We start from the raw sequence: 22870 nt of genomic DNA, 5'->3' as shown, positions 1-22870 counted from the left end.
AGGCACCACTGGGGGGACCTCTACTTGGGGCACTAATCGGGGGGACTACTTTTTGGGGCACCACTGGGGGGAACCTCTACTGGGGGGACTACTACTGGAGGCAGTAATTGGGGGCACCACTGGGGGGAATCTCTACTGGGGGCACTAATCAGGGGGACTACTACTGGGGCACTCCATCAGGGACCACTACTGGGGGCACTATATAAAGGGCACTGCATAGGGGGGGAATACTACTGGGGGCACTGCATAGGGGGAACCACAACTGGGGGCACTGCATGGGGGGACTGCTACTGGAGGCACTATATAAGGGGCACTGCATAAGGGGGGGAATACTACTGGGGGCACTATATAAGGGGCTTACTACTGGGGGCACTAAATAGGGAGGACCACTTCAAGGGGCACTGGATAGTGGGGACCACTACTGGGGGGCTGCATAAAGGGGATTACTACTGGGGGCACTGTATAAGGGGCACAACTGGGGGCCTGCATAAGGGGGACCACTACTGGGGCACTGTATAAGGGGAACTAATGGGGAGCTGCACAAGGGGGACCACTACTGGGGGTACTGTACAAGCGGAACTACTGGGGGCCTGCATAAGAGTGACCACTACTGGGGATATTGGATACTGGGGGTACTGTACAAGGGGCACTACTGTGGGTCTGCATAAGAAGGACTACTACTGGGGGCACTGCATAGGTCAGACTGTATAAGGAGCACTACAGGGGTTAAGGTGCATATGGAAAGGAATGTTAAGAGTGACGAGAAAGGCGTATATGTGTCCTGTTGACACGCCCCATTGTTAAGTGACACCGCCCCTTGTGACCACGGCCATTTTTTTCCACGCGCCGAAGGCGCTCGCATGCGGGGGCTCCATTTTAAAATTTGTCCTGGGCTCCAAATAACCTAGTTACGCCACTTTTCACTCTGTCTCCTAAAGGTGCCCACACACATAGCGATTTTTCATCCAATTCGTCCGTTTTCGACGAATCGTGATGACGAATCGGGTAAAATAAGTCCAAATCGTGAGTTTATACTCATGAGCATGATGCCGATGCGCGTCCCCACTCGTCGTACCTCGCATCCTCTTATCTTCCGTGCTGTAGGTCAGATTAGCCAACCTGGATCACGATGGGAGCTGATCATGAGGGTTTTTTTTTCTCACGACGAATCGTACGATTCATCGCACAACGCGAAATTTGACCGCTTCCTGTGCACGCCCCATCGCCATCTTGTGCAGCATTGTGTATGGAGGAAGATAGCCGCACACTGGAGCCTGCACACTGAAGTGTTGTTTTGTTGGAAGTTTGGTGAGTATATTTGTACAGTTTAAATGCAACCACACTGACCACCAATATGTGCCCCCCCACTGCCCACCAGTGTGAGCCCCCCAGGTAATAAATGCATGACCCAGCCACCGCCCGCCGTAATGAGGCGGGTGGTGGCTGGGTTATGCATTAGGCTCCCCCAGTGCCCAAAAATATGTGCCCCCCCAGGTAATAAATGCATGACACAGCCACCGCCCGCCGTAATGAGGCGGGCGGTGGCTGGGTCATGCATTTAGCTCCCCCACTGCCCACCAATGTGTGCCACCCACCAAACCAACTAGCCACCAATGTCATGGGCCCACCTAATAATAAATTAGAAAACAATTCAACTTTTTAAAAAATTAATAAACAAATATATTTAAACAAGATAAACAAATACATTACAGGAAGATTCTTCATATTGAAATTACATAAAATAATTGTCAAAACAAATTTACAAATACAATACAGATAAAATACAAATACATTTAAAGTAATAAAACTTAAAAAACAAACAAAAAAAAACGTGTTTACTGTAACCAAAAAAACACCACACAAACAAACATTACATTTACAAAACACACAACATTCCTGTAAAAAAGGATTGTTCAACCTTTGGTATGCAATCGGGAAGCCGGCTGACATTATACCGACAGCCGGCTTCCCGACTGTCATATCCCGGTGAGGGTGAAATGACCGGCGTCTAGATGTAGACTCTGGTCATTTTACCGGCGCCCGGCATCCTGATTGAAGTGATGCCGGGCGCCACTGCGGTCAGTCGCGGGGGGGGGGGTTAGGGCTCCCGGGGGGGACTTAGGGTTAGGCACCCCCCCAGGAGGTTAGGGTTAGGGTTAGGCACCCCCTGGGGGGACTTAGGGTTAGGCACCTCCCTGGGGGAGTTAGGTTTAGGCGGTGGGGAAGGGGGGATTAGGGTTAGGCACCCCTAAGGGAGGGTTAGTGGGGTTAGGTTAGTTCATACTTACCTGGGGACGATCGGTATTTTCAGCCGTGTCGGCCTGCCGCTGTCGGGAGTTGAAGTCCGGCGGTAATTCGTATGTATTCCCGACCTTTGGTCCTCCAGCTGTTGTGGAACTACACATCCCAGCATGCCCTGCCAAGGTTTGGAAATATCAGCATGCTAAAACTGCGGCAGGGCATCCTGGGATCTGTAGTTCCACAACAGCTGGAGGACCAAAGGTGGAAGACCCATGCTGTAAAACAAAGAAAAACATTAAAATACCACAAAACAAACACATGACATTCCAGTAAAAGAAAACACGAATACAATACCATACCTACCAAACCTTTAAAAACCTGTAAAATGAAAATATTAAAACATACAAAAATGTAACCATAACAACATAAAATATAACAAAACTATATACACTAATAATTATATGTCCTCCTTTTTTTTCCACTTCATAGATATGTCCATGGATAGTGAACGTGAGTTCGTTACAGGATTCATCAAAATCCTGCACTCGAAAGAGTGTCTGTGGAGGATCAATTCTTGCAAGTACCACAACAAGTTGGCCGCACTAGAGCTGCTCTTGGAGTATACGAAAAAGTACATTACTGATGCAGACCTGAAAACTGTCCGGCAGAAGATTCAAAACCTCAGGACAGTGTACATAAAAGAAAAAAAGAAGGTGGATGACTCCAAAAGATCAGGAGCGGGTACAGATGATACATATGAGCCCACGCTCTGGTACTACCATATGATGTCATTCATCAGTGATCAAGAGCCTCAAAGGGAATCTGTCGTCTTGATGGCTGAGCGCGAGGGAGAAGAGGAGATTGCAGAAGTGCCTGGACCGTCTGCAGGGGAAGCAATCGGGAAGCTGACTGCCTATATACCGGCAGCCGGCTTCCCGACTGTCTTATCCCGGCAAGGGCGAAATGCCGGGCGTCTAGATGTAGACGCCCGCATTTCCCCGACGCCGGGAGACCGGCGCCCGGCATCACGATCGTAGTGATGACGGGCGCTGCGAGCGGACAGCCGCGGGGGGGAGGGTTAGGTTTAGGGCTCCCGGGGGGGACTTAGGGTTAGGCACCCCCCGGGGGACTTAGGTGGAGGCAGCGGGGAAGGGGGTGGTTAGGGTTAGGCACTTGGGGGGGAAGTTAGGGTTAGGCACCCCTAAGGAGGGTTAGGGGGGTTAGGTTAGGTTAGTGGATACTTACCTATCCACGATCGGGATTTCCAGCGCTGTCGGGCTTCCGCTGCGTCGCACTCTGCTCCTGTCGGGCTGCCGCTGACGGGAATCGAACCGCCGTGCGGCCGGCGGTATATCATACCCATTCCGTCTGCAGAAGTCTTGGTAAGTAGTGACAAAGTTTTAAACCAAAATCCTTAATTTTTTGGGGGGGAAATCCAAAATGTCCAATTTAGTAAGTTCACAGACAGTCCCCCTACCATGGCACAGCACCTGGTCCGTTAAAATAGGCCATGTACTCCTCCCTCACTTCTTTGGCATGTGCGGTGGATGTTGTTGTAATTGGTGGTGCAGACACAGATGTAAAATGTCCAATGTTCTCCAGGGGTCCTACATCTTCTGCTCTAGCTGGGACTGGTCCTCGTTGGGTAGTTTTTCTTCGCAGAAAGTTATGCAGCACGCCATCACGACCCAGTCTATCTTCACACGTAGGTTGATGGTGGTGTGGAAAATGCGGCAGCGGTTGCTCATTATTCTAAAAGCATTTTCCACAATGCGTCGTGCCCGGGATAGACGGTAGTTGTAGATCCTCTTCTCTCTGGTCAGGCCCCTCTGTGCAAATGGCTTCAATACATGTTCATGTAATGCAAAAGCCTCGTCTGCGACGAAAATGTAATTTAGGCCGTGCTTTCTCTGGTCCAGTGAGGGCAAGTTAAGGGTTTTTGTTGGTGAGTCTTTGGTAGAAAGTCGTCTGTTTGAAGGACCCACCATATGAAGCACGGCCATTCTTGCCGACATCCACAAACAGAAATTCGTAGTTGGCATTCACCACTGCCATGAAAACGATGCTGAAGAATCCTTTTGTAGATGTAGTAATATGATCCGGTGTTGGCAAGTGGGTTGATGCGGATGTGTTTCCCATCGATGGCTCCTCCAAATTCAAATGTTGTTCAAAATCTTCAGCGATGCTCTTCCACTCCTCCCCGGTGTTAGGAAACTGTAAAAATAGTAGAAAAAGGGGTTAAAACATGACTATAATATTTTTTTCTCCAATATAGACTCCCACCCAAGACCCTGATTTGGGATCCACATCGGACCTCAGTCTGCTCGGTGGTGACAGTGAGGTGGAGAATACACAACTGGCAACACCCATTGCACCTGGACCCTCATCCTCTTTCCAACAACCCCAAAAAAAACAAAGGAGAACCATACGGAACAGGAGGACATATTTTTACACAATGCAGAACGGCTGCTTCAAAAACCTCCTGATTCTAAAGATGACTTTACGGCCCATGTAAATAGCACTTTCAGAAAATTTGATGAGGATACCCCAAAAAATTTTCTAAGGTTAAATTATGACCTATTGAGTAGATGCATGAGCAAAAATATCCACAATTCAACGTATATAGCTGACCCTATGCTATTTTCCCCCTTTCCCCTGCCCCAAAAACCTATGTCAGGCCCCCCCCAGGCCAGTTAGATATTAGTCCCCCACCCAGCACCCCAAACAGCAGCACTACCATATTTAATGCTCTGCTGGATGCAGAAGATGAATCGCCCCGTTATACAGTTATGTGTTGGGCTTTTTTTTCTTGCTTTTAAAAATGTCACCAAATTTTATGACTTCCAATCGGTGCCGGCTGCATGGTGACGACGCTGTTTGGACAAGGTCACTAAACACAGGGCCACAATGTATACTTGTGCCATGTGTGTATTGGCCTGTTCAAACTGGCGTCTGACCCACCCTATCACATACAGCCGGCTACCTATTGGGATTCATAAAATTTGGTGATAATGTTGTATTGTAAAAATGTTATTGCAATATATATTGCATACAGTTCAGTGCACACTTTGGGTTGCCTACAGGTCAGTGCACACTTTGGGTTGCCTACAGGTCAGTGCACATTGTACTTAATGCAGCCTTTTTTTTGCTGCATAAAAATAACAAAAAAATTGTATACCAAATAGCTGCTAAGCAGCACAGTCTTCTGCCTTATTAATGCAGAGTTATGTTGTGTTGTTTACACCTGATGGCTTCTATACAGCACTGTCTTCTGCCTTATTAATGCAGAGTTATGTTGTGTTGTTTACACCTGATGGCTTCTATACAGCACTGTCTTCTGCCTTATTAATGCAGAGTTATGTTGTGTTGTTTACACCTGATGGCTTCTATACAGCACAGTCTTCTGCCTTATTAATGCAGAGTTATGTTGTGTTGTTTACACCTGATGGCTTCTATACAGCACAGTCTTCTGCCTTATTAATGCAGAGTTATGTTGTGTTGTTTACACCTGATGGCTTCTATACAGCACTGTCTTCTGCCTTATTAATGCAGAGTTATGTTGTGTTGTTTACACCTGATGGCTTCTATACAGCACTGTCTTCTGCCTTATTAATGCAGAGTTATGTTGTGTTGTTTACACCTGATGGCTTCTATACAGCACAGTTTTCTGCCTTATTAATGCAGAGTTATGTTGTGTTGTTTACACCTGATGGCTTCTATACAGCACTGTCTTCTGCCTTATTAATGCAGAGTTATGTTGTGTTGTTTACACCTGATGGCTTCTATACAGCACAGTCTTCTGCCTTATTAATGCAGAGTTATGTTGTGTTGTTTACACCTGATGGCTTCTATACAGCACTGTCTTCTGCCTTATTAATGCAGAGTTATGTTGTGTTGTTTACACCTGATGGCTTCTATACAGCACAGTCTTCTGCCTTATTAATGCAGAGTTATGTTGTGTTGTTTACACCTGATGGCTTCTATACAGCACTGTCTTCTGCCTTATTAATGCAGAGTTATGTTGTGTTGTTTACACCTGATGGCTTCTATACAGCACTGTCTTCTGCCTTATTAATGCAGAGTTATGTTGTGTTGTTTACACCTGATGGCTTCTATACAGCACTGTCTTCTGCCTTATTAATGCAGAGTTATGTTGTGTTGTTTACACCTGATGGCTTCTATACAGCACAGTCTTCTGCCTTATTAATGCAGAGTTATGTTGTGTTGTTTACACCTGATGGCTTCTATACAGCACTGTCTTCTGCCTTATTAATGCAGAGTTATGTTGTGTTGTTTACACCTGATGGCTTCTATACAGCACAGTCTTCTGCCTTATTAATGCAGAGTTATGTTGTGTTGTTTACACCTGATGGCTTCTATACAGCACAGTCTTCTGCCTTATTAATGCAGAGTTATGTTGTGTTGTTTACACCTGATGGCTTCTATACAGCACAGTCTTCTGCCTTATTAATGCAGAGTTATGTTGTGTTGTTTACACCTGATGGCTTCTATACAGCACTGTCTTCTGCCTTATTAATGCAGAGTTATGTTGTGTTGTTTACACCTGATGGCTTCTATACAGCACTGTCTTCTGCCTTATTAATGCAGAGTTATGTTGTGTTGTTTACACCTGATGGCTTCTATACAGCACTGTCTTCTGCCTTATTAATGCAGAGTTATGTTGTGTTGTTTACACCTGATGGCTTCTATACAGCACAGTCTTCTGCCTTATTAATGCAGAGTTATGTTGTGTTGTTTACACCTGATGGCTTCTATACAGCACTGTCTTCTGCCTTATTAATGCAGAGTTATGTTGTGTTGTTTACACCTGATGGCTTCTATACAGCACAGTCTTCTGCCTTATTAATGCAGAGTTATGTTGTGTTGTTTACACCTGATGGCTTCTATACAGCACTGTCTTCTGCCTTATTAATGCAGAGTTATGTTGTGTTGTTTACACCTGATGGCTTCTATACAGCACAGTCTTCTGCCTTATTAATGCAGAGTTATGTTGTGTTGTTTACACCTGATGGCTTCTATACAGCACTGTCTTCTGCCTTATTAATGCAGAGTTATGTTGTGTTGTTTACACCTGATGGCTTCTATACAGCACTGTCTTCTGCCTTATTAATGCAGAGTTATGTTGTGTTGTTTACACCTGATGGCTTCTATACAGCACTGTCTTCTGCCTTATTGGCACAGTTAAAAAATCCAATTGAAATCATTACTTGTGAAAAAATAAAAACATTTTTTTTTTCTTTACACAAGAAACCAATCTGTGGTGTGTTTTTTTTACTTACCTTACAATACTGGTACTGCAGCACTATAACAATGGCCTTGCAGGTCTCTGGAATGATGACGCCCAAGGACTGAGGTGAGATGAGGGTCCCAAGCTTCAGGTCTTCCAGTGATCTTTCTGTAGCCAGGTACCTCAGGGTAGCCACCAGTCTATCTTCAGCAGGGATTGCCCTCCGCCACTTTGTGTCCTGTCTCTGGATGTGGGGGGTCACCAGATGCAGCAAGATGCACCAGATGCAAAAGGTGGTGTTATCAATGTTACGATAGTCATCCGGGTTGTTCTCCTTGATCTCCATCAGCAGGGACATGTGAGAGCGGGTATCCCTTTGTAGCAACCACTCTTTGGTCCAGCATGCTCTCAACCTTCTTCGCTGGGCCCTCTTCCTAATCTCCCGGACCCCAGCTTGGGCGACCAACACTCTATACTGAGAGGGACGCATCAGTACAGGATAGAATGCAGGTAGGTAGTGCACACTTGCAGGTAGAATAAACTTTGTAAAAGGCAAGCCAAATACAAAGAGCACAGTAGCAATGTACAGGATTCAGCAGGAATACACCTAGCCTCATCTAGTAGCAGAGCAGAATGTACGCAGAGTTTAAAGGGTTTCTGCTGTTTATACTCCCTAGACAGCCCCACCCATTGCTACAACTTCAATTAATTGCGGTAGCCCCTCGCCCTAATTACCAGAGGCAGGATTTTTCCTCGCAGCCTCAGGAGCTGCGAGGGAAGAAATCTGCATTAAAGTGCAGATTTTACGCGGAATCAATGGGTTAACGCACGTTAACCCAGTGTTTACTGCACTAGGAAAAGGCTAATAAATAGATATTCCCATGCGATCAATCATCTGTGGGGTACATTCCATGGGATTATTGAATTCCCCCCCTATGGGCTGGATCACCCATCTGGTTACACTTCCAAGATGTGAGGTAAGAAAAAAATGCTTTTATACAAATGAATCTGCACCTGGAAGCCCCAGACCCGGCTTCCAGTGCAGTATGTCTGTATGACCTAGCAATTCCCGGCCATGCATGTGCAGAATGGCCCCAACTGAGCAGCAATGTGGTCAGTCTCTTCTTAGTGCTGCCTGCCGCTTTGTCCTAACATTTAGTCTCCCCTCCAGCCCATCTAGGAGCTATGCAGCAGCAGCAGTGGAGTTTGGACAGCGTTTTGCATCAGACATCAGTGTATCTGGAGCGCCGCCTCAAAAGTCATTTGTGAGAAGCTAGTAAGTGAGGGGTGGCAGGTTAATGTTTTGCCTAGGGTGCCGTGACACCTTGCATGATGATACGTATGCGCAGTCAGGGCCGGATTAAGGTTTGTGGGGGCCCTTGGGCAATAAACTTATGGGGGCCCCTAATAATATAAGGAAAGAGGTGGGCCTACAGTGGGCTGGGGTGGAGGTGGATGGGGCGGTCTGCATCCTCCTTTGGTGGGGTTGGCTCGGAGCAGTGAGCTGCACTGTGATGTGGCCAATAAGTCGCATTGTGATGATGTCAGTACAGTGCGACTTTTGACAGGGAAATATTTGCCAGGTGGACCGCTGAGAAATAATATACAAAAAATAAGAAACAGCCGGAACTCATATGCTCCTTGTTAAAAAATGTGCCGGTGCCCTCCTTAATTACCAACCCTGTGAATGGATGGAAACACGGATATATAAACAGAAAGAATGCAATGGACCATTGGGAGGTGGGGGGGGCAAAAAGAGAGAGAGAGAGATTTGCGGTCTATTAAGCTATACAGGGATGCCCTAATGAGGTGAGCAGAGGAATGCAGTATGATTAAAGTCTGACCTGCACTCTGCACATCCAGTCATTAATTAGTTAAGTTTTATTGCTTTCTGTACCTACAGAACCTCTCTGCGGTTGACAGCTATACTGTTCTTTACAGAACCACAGAGAAGGGATTGTTTAGAGCAGTCAGCTGAAGTGTAGGGTGGATGTGTAGCGCTGTGATAAAAAGTAATTTATTACAGACCTTGCTCGGGTGTCCTGAAGCAGGTTTTTGTTACTGAAGGAAGGAGTCACTGCTTCGTGTTCTTCCTCTCATTTCTTCCCGCGGAGAGCCTGCCTGCCTCAAATTCTGCTGTTCACTAGGGGAATGTCCGTTCCTGAGGCTGCCGCCCACTGCCTGCCTTATGGGGAGGAACTACCCGCTCTGTCACAGCCCCCTGCTGCTTGTACTGTCTGAAGGAAACTCCTGAGTCCTGGCTCTCTGTTACTGCTACAGCTGGATGTCAGTCAGAGCTGCCGCTCGTCAGTCCCCTCAGGAGTGCAGGCAATGAGTACACAGCAGGCAGGGTAGTGAGCTCCGCGGTGGCCGCTGTATATGGAACAGCTGAGCTGCCACCGGCAAGAACCGGAGTGCAGGCAGCGATATCCTGCTCTGCTCTCCTGTGTGGGGGCCCCCTGTGTGTGGGGGCCCAGGGATGACCGCCCCTGTCGCCCCCCCTGTAATCCGGCCCTGATGCGCAGTACACACCATCAACGGATCTGCGTACGCGGTTGCATTTGCAATTCATGCTGAATCAGGTCCGATATACAGTTACTTGATATAAGTAAACCACATATTCCAGTAGGTGCAGTTAGAATATTCAAAAATACATGAGGACTATATGATTATGTAGCAATGACACTGTGAGTGCCAGTGTATCTTACACCCCAGTAACCTATCACTCACACTTTGGGCCTCATTTATCAATGAGTGTTATCATTCACAACGAGAGATAAAACTCATTGTGTATGATAAATGGTGCTCCAGCCAATCAGCTCCCAACTGTCATCTGTTTACGAAATGACAGTCCTTTTGAGTGATAAACCTGGTTGATAAATAAGGCCCTTTTATCTTTCCATAATATAGCAGACAATGTAATCACAGAGATCCGGGTCACTACTACTAATACACTTCTTTGGAACATTGTATAATTGTGCCTATAGCATAATTTGTAGATAGTATTCACTTTTACCCCCCTTTCTCCCCACATACCAATTGGTAAAATCACTGGAAATGCATTTGGACCCATTGTTCTACTCTTTTAGCATTGCCTGGGCCTCTCACCTCTGGGCCCCATAGCCATTTGCTGTTGTGTCAGTGGCCTAAGATAGGCTAACTGCAAGTTTTCTCAGTAGACCTAAACACAGGAAAACTGGTATGCATATGTCAAAATCTTCCACCACAATTACTGCCTCATGTCACATATATTAATTGGTGACAGGTTACTAAGATATGTGATATGTAATTGTAAATATTACTATTAGTTAATTTATGTAATGAAGCATTTTAGCTTCAGTGGCCCATTAAGTTATGTTGTATCCATGACAACAGCACTATACATTAGTCATCAAAGGTTGTCATTGTGACATCACTTGTGATTGTTCAACCTGGCTAAGAGCTCTGGAGTCTTATGACATAACAGTGAGACCACTGAAGAGCATCAGATTTTAGCTTCATTTATTTCTTTATTGATTTATTTAGTTATATATTTAGTTTATTATACATATATTTTATTTATTTTATTATATTTTACTTAGAATTAGGTATAGGCAGTAGGATAAGTTTTTTTAATATTTTATTATATTTTTATATTTATTTATTTATATATATTTAATTTATTATATACTTAGAATTAGATATAGGCAGTAGGATAAGTTTTTTTTTTTATATTTATATATATTTCATTTATTATATTGTACTTAGAATTAGGCAGTAGGATAGGATTTATTTATATTTTATTATTTTCTACTTAGAATTAGTGTTAGTTAGTATTTTATATATTAAATTTTTAGGTAGATTTTAGTTTTATTTAGTTTAATTAGGACTCCAGTCCTAATTAGGACTCTTCAGTCTTTGCTGGTTGTGAGTGACAAGCAGAGATATGGATAGTGGGTAAGTACGATAAGCGAGTCACTACAATAGTAAACTATAGGGTGAGTAGTAATGTGGGTCACACTGGTAAGGGGATATAAATAGTGTATAGGTGACTGTGCACATAATAGAGTCAGATATTATGCAGACATACAATACCACTGACTTCTGCAGGCCAGCATAGAGGGTACAGATTTTTAACTAAGGGGTCTGTTTACTAAGCCTTGGGTGGAGATAGTATATGAAGATAAAGTACCAGCCAACTAGCTCCTAACTGTCAATTTTCAAAAACAGTCTCTGACATGGCAGTTAGGAGCTGATTTCTGGTACCTTATCTCCGTCCACTTTATATCCATCCAAGGCTTAGTAAATACACCCCTAACTTTGTTATAGTTGAATCCAAAATGAATCCAAATACAAATGAGTCTTCATTTTGTGGGACAAAGTATTTAAGATTAAAGCACATTTACAGAGGAATTACCTGATTTGTGGGTGGCTGCAGAGTTTCTTTCCACCTGCAAAACTATTTGGATTACTATTGGCACTTAGGAGAGGCCACTGATTGGGGATTGCTGTTATACTCTCAATAGGATGATATTATAACCTCACATTAAAACAGTTATCACTATGCGCATATTAGCCAGAACTACAATCCTGCAAAAGTAGCTGCACCCCCATTTTATGATGGCATTTCCCAAAAGCGGTATGTTACCCTCATGTGCTGAGCGAACACAAAATACAGTAAACAATGAATTGCAGAGGTGCATTTAAGGATGCTACATAGTATCCATTATCTTTCATTTGAAAATACTGTAAATGTTCATTATTATCATATATTATAGAGAAAACTTTATAATCACAGGACATCAGCCGAGTTACACCCTGCAAAGAGAAAGAGAGTAGACAGCAGCCAAAATTCTCTGTCTACTTTCCTTGGACAGGAGGAGAGAGAGGCTTTTTGTGAATTGCTGGGTAAGGCTTATTCGATTCTTATTTATTAACACTTACACATAATGTCCCAGGGTGCACTTCACTATTGATGCTTAATAATCAGTAATCACTGATAAATTCTACTTTGAAGAACCAATAGTTTGTAAAATCCACTCTTTCCATTTTCTGGTGATTTAGTGAATTTTCCCAACTATTGCTTCTTCCAAGTGGAGTTTATCAGTGATTACTGGTCCTGATACAGGGAAGGACAGATGTGCAGAGCGGCACATAAGCGGCTGTGCAAATACTGTTCAAAATTAATTACTAAACACCATTGTAGTGTTGTTATAATCCCAATCCCCCATATCTGGACCCAGGGGTGTAACTAGGTATTTGAAGGCCCCATAGCAAAAGTTTGTAAGGTCCCCTATGTACCACCCATTGATCACTGGGGAGCATTCATCTGCCTACTTCGCTGGCACAGGCCCACAGCCAGGGCCTCAGACAAGCCTGGGTAATAAGTAAACACCCTGCCACCACTATCTTGGCACCCATTGGTGAGCAGTTAACATTCAAAGCTGGAGAGTTGCTGGTTTGCCCAATGGGTTCAAAGAATTCAGCAAAACCCCTATAAAGCATGGTGGCAGAGTAAGCTCCTCCCAGCATAAAGGGTGCAAAGCTTTCAGCAAAACCCCTATAAAGCATGGTGGCAGAGTAAGCTCATCCCATCACAATGGGTGTAAAGTTTTCAGCAAACCCCTATAAAGCATGATGGCAGAGTAAGCTCATCCCAGCACAATGGGTGCAAAGCATTCAGCAAACCCCTATAAAGCATGGTGGCAGAGTAAGCTCATCCCAGCACAATGGGTGCAATGCATTCAGCAAACCCCTATAAAGCATGGTGGCAGAGTAACACAATGGGTGCAAAGCATTCAGCAAACCCCTATAAAGCATGGTGGCAGAGTAACACAATGGGTGCAAAGCATTCAGCAAACCCCTATAAAGCATGGTAGCAGAGTAAGCTCATCCCAGCACAGGAAGATTTAAACTTTAATAAGAGAAGATTCAGTTGCAAAGTTTTGTTTAGTATGCGACATTACTTTATGTATTACATTTATAGCATAATGAATACTATTATATGGGTAGCTATGTAGAAAGTCAGTTACCTATCAACCAATTAAATTCTGTAATTTTCCCCACTATATCCTGCAACATTTTTACATTTCATGCTTTTAATTTCAGAATTACCTACAATCCAGCGTTTCCTGCAGAGGGATACAAAAATGTGGATGTCCGACAAGGTATTTCCTTATTATTATGAGCCAGTACTTTTCTCACTATACAGCAGTTTATAGGGAATTCCAACTTCATATGTTTTTCTGTTATATGGAAATAACCCATATCGCTTCCAGTAATGTACATATACCAATGACTGTCTCTTCCGACAAAACGTTATTTGTGTCTAAGGTCATCTCAGAGGCATTCTAAAAGATGAGGGGGCTCTCATAGTAAAGCTCCCCCCATACCAGTGCTGGCTGTGCTTGTGCCCATGTAGTGCCCCTCCCCATACTTGCTCTCCCGACTGTACGGCCATCTATCCAGCAATGTATCTTGCATAGTGGCCGATTCTTTGCTATCTGTTGTGAGGGCTCCATCTTTCCCAATATGTTGCCGGAAAGATACTTCTATTGGATGACCTGTACCCATTATAGACCCACCACTGATGTTTCTGCATCGTGCCCCATACACTTACTTACCTACATTACTTCATTTGAAAGTTGTGAGCATTAATAAATGCAGATTGTGATAAAAATGCCCTATTTTATGAATTGGTGAGGGTGCTATTGTGTGGCATATTATAAATTGGTGGAGGCACTATTGTGTGGCATATTATGAATTGGTAGGGGCACTATTGTGTGGCATATTATGAATTATTGAATTGAATTCAAAACGGTATAAATAATAAGCAGTGGTTCTATGTGCCTATTTAAATGCATATCCATAACTATATGTTTCAGATTTAGCAATGCATCACCAAAACAAATCCTAGAGTGGGCACTACTAGATCACATTTAGATCCTCCAAAACTACGCTCCCAAATTCTATAGCCATGTTACCAATGTTGTTCCCACACAACAACAATAGTCCTGCTGGTGTGTGTATACACGCATTTTTCCATCTAATCATGTATCTGGTTATTCTATTCTAGTACTTACTGGCAATGGCCCTCATTTATTTCAAGAGGGCTGGTCTCACTGTGGATAAATACACCATCGGCAACTTCTACTGCGCACTGTAAGTATTTTAACTAATTGATTCATCAGATGAGACTGGAATGCAAAATGCAAGCCAGGGGTTAATTATTATTTCCTGTGTTCCAACTTAAATTGACAAATTATACCGTAGCTAACAGTGTAACATCATGATACAGCAATGTACTGGCCAGTATAATCTTTTTATCACTGATTATCGAGACAATATAAGTGTACATATCGCAGTGATTCAACAGTGATTTATCACCATGGAAGGTGAGCACCAATACCCAGCTGCCATGGAGACAAAAATCCAGAGCTGTAAAAGTTAGTTATCACTCTAGAGACCTCCGTTCTCCTCTGAGTATATACGTGGCCAGGCCATCAGTATACCTGTAAGCGTAATATAAAAATACATTATCCCCCAAAATACTATTTATTTCTGGGAGAGGAAAGATATGCCCATTCTTTTAAAAAGATCAAGGTGAGTCTCTTACTGCCATCCTGAGATGACGCTAACAAAATAGGAATCGTTTTGGATAGCTGATAAATGGCACAATAGCTGGAGAGGAAATGATCTATGGAATCTCATTACTAAATTGTGTTCAGTAAAGAGAGTCCCTTTACAGCATTATGCCCAGAGAAGGGCTCTACCCTTCCACACCACAGTCTATCCTTAGCCTTGTTCTCGGCATACAAGGAGCTATGGAAAACATGGTAGGTCCTCTGTAATACTGGTAATTTTAGACATATTTGCAAATTTGATGGTTATTATGTTGCAAAAACTTACTATGGTCTTCTGTTTCTGTAGTTTTCTGGCCAATCAAACAGAGGAAGACAAACTTTTTTACAAAAGAATGTACGATGACATCACTAAAGTTTATCCATTACGGTTCTTCCAGAAGAAAAAAAATGCATTTTGGGCCAGGATCCAGCACCGCACATACGTGGCTCCAGAACAGATGGAAGAGGTGTGTAATGTAGTAGATTAAGTTCATGGGAGAGAATGTCATGGACCAATCTGCCCATATTCCCTGTGTTCTCCTGTCACTATGTCATCCTCCATAATCTGCCCGTATTCCCTGTGTTCTCCTGTCACTATGTCATCCTCCATAATCTGCCCGTATCCCCTGTGTTCTCCTGTTACTATGTCATCCTCCCCGTTTTCCCTGTATTCTCCTGTCACTATGTCATCCTCCATAATCTGCCCGTATTCCCTGTGTTCTCCTGTCACTATGTCATCCTCCATAATCTGCCCGTATCCCCTGTGTTCTCCTGTCACTATGTCATTCTCCATAATCTGCCCGTATTCCCTGTGTTCTCCTGTCACTATGTCATCCTCCATAATCTGCCCGTATTCCCTGTGTTCTCCTGTCACTATGTCATCCTCCATAATCTGCCCGTATTCCCTGTGTTCTCCAGTCACTATGTCATCCTCCATAATCTGCCCGTTTTCCCTGTGTTCTCCTATCACTATGTCATCCTCCATAATCTGCCCGTATCCCCTGTGTTCTCCTGTCACTATGTCATCCTCCATAATCTGCCCGTATCCCCTGTGTTCTCCTGTCACTATGTCATCCTCCATAATCTGCCCGTATCCCCTGTGTTGTCCTGTCTCTATGTCATCCTCCATAATCTGCCCATATCCCCTGTGTTGTCCTGTCACTATGTCATCCTCCATAATATGCCCGTATCCCCTGTGTTCTCCTGTCACTATGTCATCCTCCCCGTATTCCCTGTGTTCTCCTGTCACTATGTCATCCTCCATAATATGCCCATATCCCCTGTGTTGTCCTGTCACTATGTCATCCTCCATAATATGCCCGTATCCCATGTGTTGTCCTGTCTCTATGTCATCCTCCATAATCTGCCCGTATCCCCTGTGTTGTACTGTCACTATGTCATCCTCCATAATATGCCCGTATCCCCTGTGTTGTCCTGTCACTATGTCATCCTCCATAATATCCCCGTATCCCCTGTGTTCTCCTGTCACTATGTCATCCTCCCTAATCTGCCTGTATTCCCTGTGTTCTCCTGTCACTATGTCATCCTCCATAATCTGCCCGTATCCCCTGTGTTCTACTGTCACTATGTCATCCTCCATAATCTGCCCGTATCCCCTGTGTTCTCCTGTCACTATGTCATCCTCTATAATCTGCCGTATTCCCTGTGTTCTCCTGTCACTATGTCATCCTCCATAATCTGCCCGTATTCCCTGTGTTCTCCTGTCACTATGTCATCCTCCATAATCTGCCCGTATTCCCTGTGTTCTCCTGTCACTATGTCATCCTCCATAATCTGCCCGTATCCCCTGTGTTCTCCTGTCACTATGTCATCCTCCATAATCTGCCCATATCCCCTGTGTTCTCCTGTCACTATGTCATCCTCCATAATCTGCCGTATTCCCTGTGTTCTCCTGTCACTATGTCATCCTCTATAATCTGCCCGTATTCCCTGTGTTCTCCTGTCACTATGTCATCCTCCATAATCTGCCCTTATCCCCTGTGTTCTCCTGTCACTATGTCATCCTCCATAATCTGCCCGTTTTCCCTGTGTTCTCCTGTCACTATGTCATCCTCCATAATCTGCCCGTATCCCCTGTGTTCTCCAGTCACTATGTCATCCTTCATAATCTGCCCGTATCCCCTATTCTCCTGTCACTATGTCATCCTACATAATCTGCCCGTATTCCCTGTGTTCTCCTGTCACTATGACATCCTCCATAATCTGCCCATTTTCCCCATGTTCTCCTGTCACTATGTCATCCTCCCCGTATCCCCTGTGTTCTCCTGTCACTATGTCATCCTCCATAATCTGCCCGTATCCCCTGTGTTCTCCTGTCACTATGTCATCCTCCATAATCTGCCCATATTCCCTGTGTTCTCCTGCCACTATGTCATCCTCCATAATCTGCCCATTTTCCCCATGTTCTCCTGTCACTATGTCATCCTCCATTATCTGCCCGTATTCCCTGTGTTCTCCTGTCACTATGTCATCCTCCATAATCTGCCCGTATCCCCTGTGTTCTCCTGTCACTATGTCATCCTCCATAATCTGCCCATATTCCCTGTGTTCTCCTGTCACTATGTCATCCTCCATAATCTGCCCATTTTCCCCATGTTCTCCTGTCACTATGTCATCCTCCATTATCTGCCCGTATTCCCTGTGTTCTCCTGTCACTATGTCATCCTCTATAATCTGCCCGTATTCCCTGTGTTCTCCTGTCACTATGTCATCCTCCATAATCTGCCCGTATCCCCTGTGTTCTCCTGTCACTATGTCATCCTCCATAATCTGCCCGTTTTCCCTGTGTTCTCCTGTCACTATGTCATCCTCCATAATCTGCCCGTATCCCCTGTGTTCTCCAGTCACTATGTCATCCTCCATAATCTGCCCGTATCCCCTGTGTTCTCCTGTCACAATGTCATCCTCCATAATCTGCCCTTATCCCCTGTGTTCTCCTGTCACTATGTCATCCTCCATAATCTGCCTGTTTTCCCTGTGTTCTCCTGTCACTATGTCATCCTCCATAATCTGCCCGTATCCCCTGTGTTCTCCAGTCACTATGTCATCCTCCATAATCTGCCCGTATCCCCTATTCTCCTGTCACTATGTCATCCTACATAATCTGCCCGTATTCCCTGTGTTCTCCTGTCACTATGACATCCTCCATAATCTGCCCATTTTCCCCATGTTCTCCTGTCACTATGTCATCCTCCCCGTATCCCCTGTGTTCTCCTGTCACTATGTCATCCTCCATAATCTGCCCGTATCCCCTGTGTTCTCCTGTCACTATGTCATCCTCCATAATCTGCCCATATTCCCTGTGTTCTCCTGCCACTATGTCATCCTCCATAATCTGCCCATTTTCCCCATGTTCTCCTGTCACTATGTCATCCTCCATTATCTGCCCGTATTCCCTGTGTTCTCCTGTCACTATGTCATCCTCCATAATCTGCCCATATCCCCTGTGTTCTCCTGTCACTATGTCATCCTCCATAATCTGCCCATATTCCCTGTGTTCTCCTGTCACTATGTCATCCTCCATAATCTGCCCATTTTCCCCATGTTCTCCTGTCACTATGTCATCCTCCATTATCTGCCCGTATCCCCTGTGTTCTCCTGTCACTATGTCATCCTCTATAATCTGCCCGTATTCCCTGTGTTCTCCTGTCACTATGTCATCCTCCATAATCTGCCCGTATCCCCTGTGTTCTCCTGTCACTATGTCATCCTCCATAATCTGCCCGTTTTCCCTGTGTTCTCCTGTCACTATGTCATCCACCATAATCTGCCCGTACCCCCTGTGTTCTCCAGTCACTATGTCATCCTCCATAATCTGCCCGTATCCCCTGTGTTCTCCTGTCACAATGTCATCCTCCATAATCTGCCTGTATTCCCTGTGTTCTCCTGTCACTATGTCATCCTCCATAATCTGCCTTATCCCCTGTGTTCTTCTGTCACTATGTCATCCTCCATAATCTGCCCGTATCCCCTGTGTTCTCCTGTCACTATGTCATCCTCCATAATCTGCCCGTATCCCCTGTGTTCTCCTGTCACTATGTCATCCTCCATAATCTGCCCATATTCCCTGTGTTCTCCTGTCACTATGTCATCCTCCATAATCTGCCCATTTTCCCCATGTTCTCCTGTCACTATGTCATCCTCCATTATCTGCCCGTATCCCCTGTGTTCTCCTGTCACTATGTCATCCTCTATAATCTGCCCGTATTCCCTGTGTTCTCCTGTCACTATGTCATCCTCCATAATCTGCCCGTATCCCCTGTGTTCTCCAGTCACTATGTCATCCTCCATAATCTGCCCGTATCCCCTGTGTTCTCCTGTCACAATGTCATCCTCCATAATCTGCCCGTATTCCCTGTGTTCTCCTGTCACTATGTCATCCTCCTTGTGGGTGGACATATGTAAAATGAGTCCCCATCTAAACAATCTGACAGTGTGTAGCCAGCTTTAGTGGGAAAACTCCTCTAGTGGAATTTTATTGTGTGATATTAATGGGGAAAACCATCACTCCAGTTGAGCAAAATAAAGTTTTAGCACAATTGGGAAGGATAATATGTACAGTGAATTTGCACAGGGATGCTATTGTATTATATTCAGTAAGAGTTGTGCTGTATCTAGGTTTATCTGTAATGTGTGTTACCTACATTCCAAGATTAAAAATTGAAGACAATCTAAGCCTCGGCCCTGATCTGCCAGGAGCCACAATTAGATCATCTAAAACTATTCCCCCAAATGCCATAGTCATGCACCCATAGTTCCACGCTCATTGCCCCAACTCTAACTTCTGCTTCAAGTTTTATATTCCTATCACTGCTTGTTGAGTGCACTATTGTCAGCACTGGACCTCCAATGACAGGGTACAACTGAGCACATGTAACTGTCCAGCCCCAGGATTACAGCCAGCAGAATGGGACGTGCTTCCTAGTGACTTAATGTCACATTCTCCAAGCCAGCATCACATCCCATGTCAGTGGAGTCAGGCTATGGCATGGGAGATTAAAGTAGCACTAAGTGCAAATAAGTACTGCAACTAAGAGCAGCACAATGTCCACCCCTAGCCTCTGCCATATATTACCTTCTCTATACACAAAGCCAGCATCAGCAAGTCTCCTTGGGACAGTAATGGTACTTCATGAGTTTCATTACAGAAAGGTTTCATATAGGGAGGGAATACCATACACAGCAATGTCACTTTGGGTGCTCCTGACACAGTGATAGCATATGGGGGCGTCTGGCAGAATGTTACATTCATTGTAATACTTCCCTGGTAGAGCTTAATGTTACATACATGATGCATCAGATTGCCTATTATTCCGCTCACACTGATTGGTGCTCTCTGTATTGCTCAGGCATAGCAGATGCTTCTCATACACGTCACTGATTGGTGCTCTCTGTATTGCTCAGGCATAGAAGATGCTTCTCATACACGTCAATGATTGGTGCTCTCTATATTGCTCAGGCATAGCGGATGCTTCTCATACACATCACTGATTGGTTCTCTCTGTATTGCTCAGGCATAGCAGATGGTTCAACTTCTCATACACATCACTGATTGGTGCTCTCTGTATTGCTCAGGCATAGCAGATGCTTCTGATACATGTCACTAATTAAAACTTTTCATAAACAAAACTTGGGTATTGTTTCTGCTGTAATAGGGAGTTTTTAGCAGTGTTATTTATGCCAAATAACGAGTGTATTTGTTATACATAAAATAAATTGTTTAAAACATGGACACAAATGGTATGTACAGATGTGTCCTCATACGTCTAAGCTCCTTGCGCATTAACCACTTAACTGACGAATTCTTTTTCCAAAAACCGCTCCAAAATTGTCGGTTTCTTTTATGATTGAATTAGGTCACGAACATAATTTTAAACTTATCCATCACTATTTTATTTGAAAAAAATATTTTTTTAAAACACAGTATACCATAAAAATAGCAATTTTTATATTATACTGTAGTGATGGCCATTGACGGCTGTACCATCGATGGTTCAACCATCGTTAGAATCCATCAATTGTTTTGCGATTGGTCAAGGAGATCTGTGTACACCACAACTGACGATGTTTCCTAAACATCAATTGAGGGTTGACATCGATGGTGCAACATTGATGGCCACCAGCAATGGCAAACCACTTGTTTTCAGTCAGACCATCGATGGTTTGCAAACCATTGATGGTCAGTTGCCATCCCTAATCAGAGGCTCTGCGATATCCATCGATCTATATATATATATATATATATCTATATATATATATATATATATATATATATCGAACATTATATACATATATATATGTATATATATATACACAAACACACAGTATACATATATATATACACATATACACATATATATATATATATATATATATATATATATATACACAAGAATTTCCAGAAAGGAGGCACTCACAGGCTGAATAGACTTGAAAAAAACTAATGCTTTATTGCATTAGCGCATCTACGTTTCGGAATACATTCCCCGTCATCAGGACACAAATAATGCATACAAAATACAAGTGATTTATACTCACAGTCATGGTGCAATTTCCTGCCGCATGCTGTCCCGGTCTCCGGTGTCCAGCGTTCTACTTCCGGTTTCCATGTCTCCATGTGACCGGAAGTGACGCTCACCGGGTCCAGGAAATAGCATTGCAGCTAGGAGTGACAATCATGTGTGTTAAAATGGTGTCAAATGTCCGCAAAAAGCGGGCTACACTATAAAACTATAAATAAACCAAATTCGATGTGCATTAAATTAATACATTATTATTTAGACATAAACAAAACGGCAATATCATCAAAAACCATACTAAATGTACTGAATTGGCTCTAGTTATAAACAATTGAATATTGTAGACTTTATCCTACCATAGCTCCATCTGGTGGACAGAGTTATTAATACATATATGGATATGGTCTGTCAATATGTACCAATCCAGACACATTGATGTGCTGCCACAAATTAATCTAAAGATATTATGCTGTTGCCTGTTGTATTTTCTTTGCCGACAATTGAAGAAAACTGGGGTAATTTAATACCACTGTCATATATACCTTTCACTCTATGATATTTCATAGAAAACAGCTCAAATTCAAAGATTCATTTAAACCATAAGGGTTAACTGTGTTCAATTTAAATATCCACTGACTTTCAATCTGGAGCAGTTTTTTTGCTCTGTCTCCTCCTCTAATTTGCCAAGGGACATGGTCAACCATGCGGTATCTTAATGTGGCCAAGGGCTGATTAGCTTCTAAGAAATGGCGAGTCACAGTTTGTTCACTATGACCCTGCGTTATAGCCGCCCTAATGGCTGCTCTGTGTTGGGCCATTCTTTCCTTGAACTGCCTTTCTGTCTTACCCACGTAGCACAAGCCACATGGGCAAGACAGAAGATAAACCACAAATTTTGAGGTACAGGTCAAAGAATACCTAATGGAATAGGATTTGCCTGTATATGGGTGGTTAAATTTGTCACCAGCAATTAAAAAACTACAGGTTACACACCCTAAGCATTTATGACAACCTGGTTTTGTCATCAAAAATTTCGTACTGGGTATACCGCGATCCGTGAGATCAGTCTGTACCAAATAATCTTTTCAATTTGGATTTCATGTAAAGCTAGGTAATAAACGGCTGTCTTTCAAGGTTTTTAATTGTGGATCAGTCGTAACTAAAGGCCATAATCTTTTCACCTGTTTAACAATCTCTTTACTTTTATCTGTGTATCGATTGACCCATGGAATACTGTCCTT

General features: G+C 43.7%; 2 protein-coding genes across 5 annotated transcripts in view; one reads left to right on the top strand and one right to left on the bottom strand.

Moving 5' to 3' along the window:
- Positions 1 to 22870, bottom strand: part of MICALL1 (MICAL like 1) — a 202886-nt gene that overhangs the window by 53742 nt on the left and 126274 nt on the right. The window lies entirely within an intron of this gene.
- Positions 1 to 22870, top strand: part of LOC148478988 (speedy protein 1-A-like) — a 38073-nt gene that overhangs the window by 6433 nt on the left and 8770 nt on the right. For 2 of the 4 annotated variants that reach the window (XM_088455101.1, XM_088455099.1), the window contains exons 2-6: positions 8661 to 8765; positions 12267 to 12376; positions 13577 to 13635; positions 14544 to 14629; positions 15398 to 15557. In XM_088455101.1, coding sequence (XP_088311227.1) covers positions 13618 to 13635; positions 14544 to 14629; positions 15398 to 15557 — 264 coding nt within the window. In that variant the 5' untranslated portion in view covers positions 8661 to 8765; positions 12267 to 12376; positions 13577 to 13617. The remainder of the gene's footprint in view (positions 1 to 8660; positions 8766 to 12266; positions 12377 to 13576; positions 13636 to 14543; positions 14630 to 15397; positions 15558 to 22870) is intronic. The other 2 variants (XM_088455102.1, XM_088455100.1) reach the window with 2 other exon arrangements.

The sequence above is a fragment of the Taudactylus pleione genome, unplaced genomic scaffold (assembly GCF_031769625.1).
Source record: "Taudactylus pleione unplaced genomic scaffold, aTauple2 ptg000642l, whole genome shotgun sequence".
Classification (NCBI taxonomy): Eukaryota; Metazoa; Chordata; class Amphibia; order Anura; family Myobatrachidae; genus Taudactylus; species Taudactylus pleione.
The sequence above is the reverse complement of the archived record's forward strand: the minus strand, read 5'-3'. Positions and strand labels throughout refer to the sequence as shown.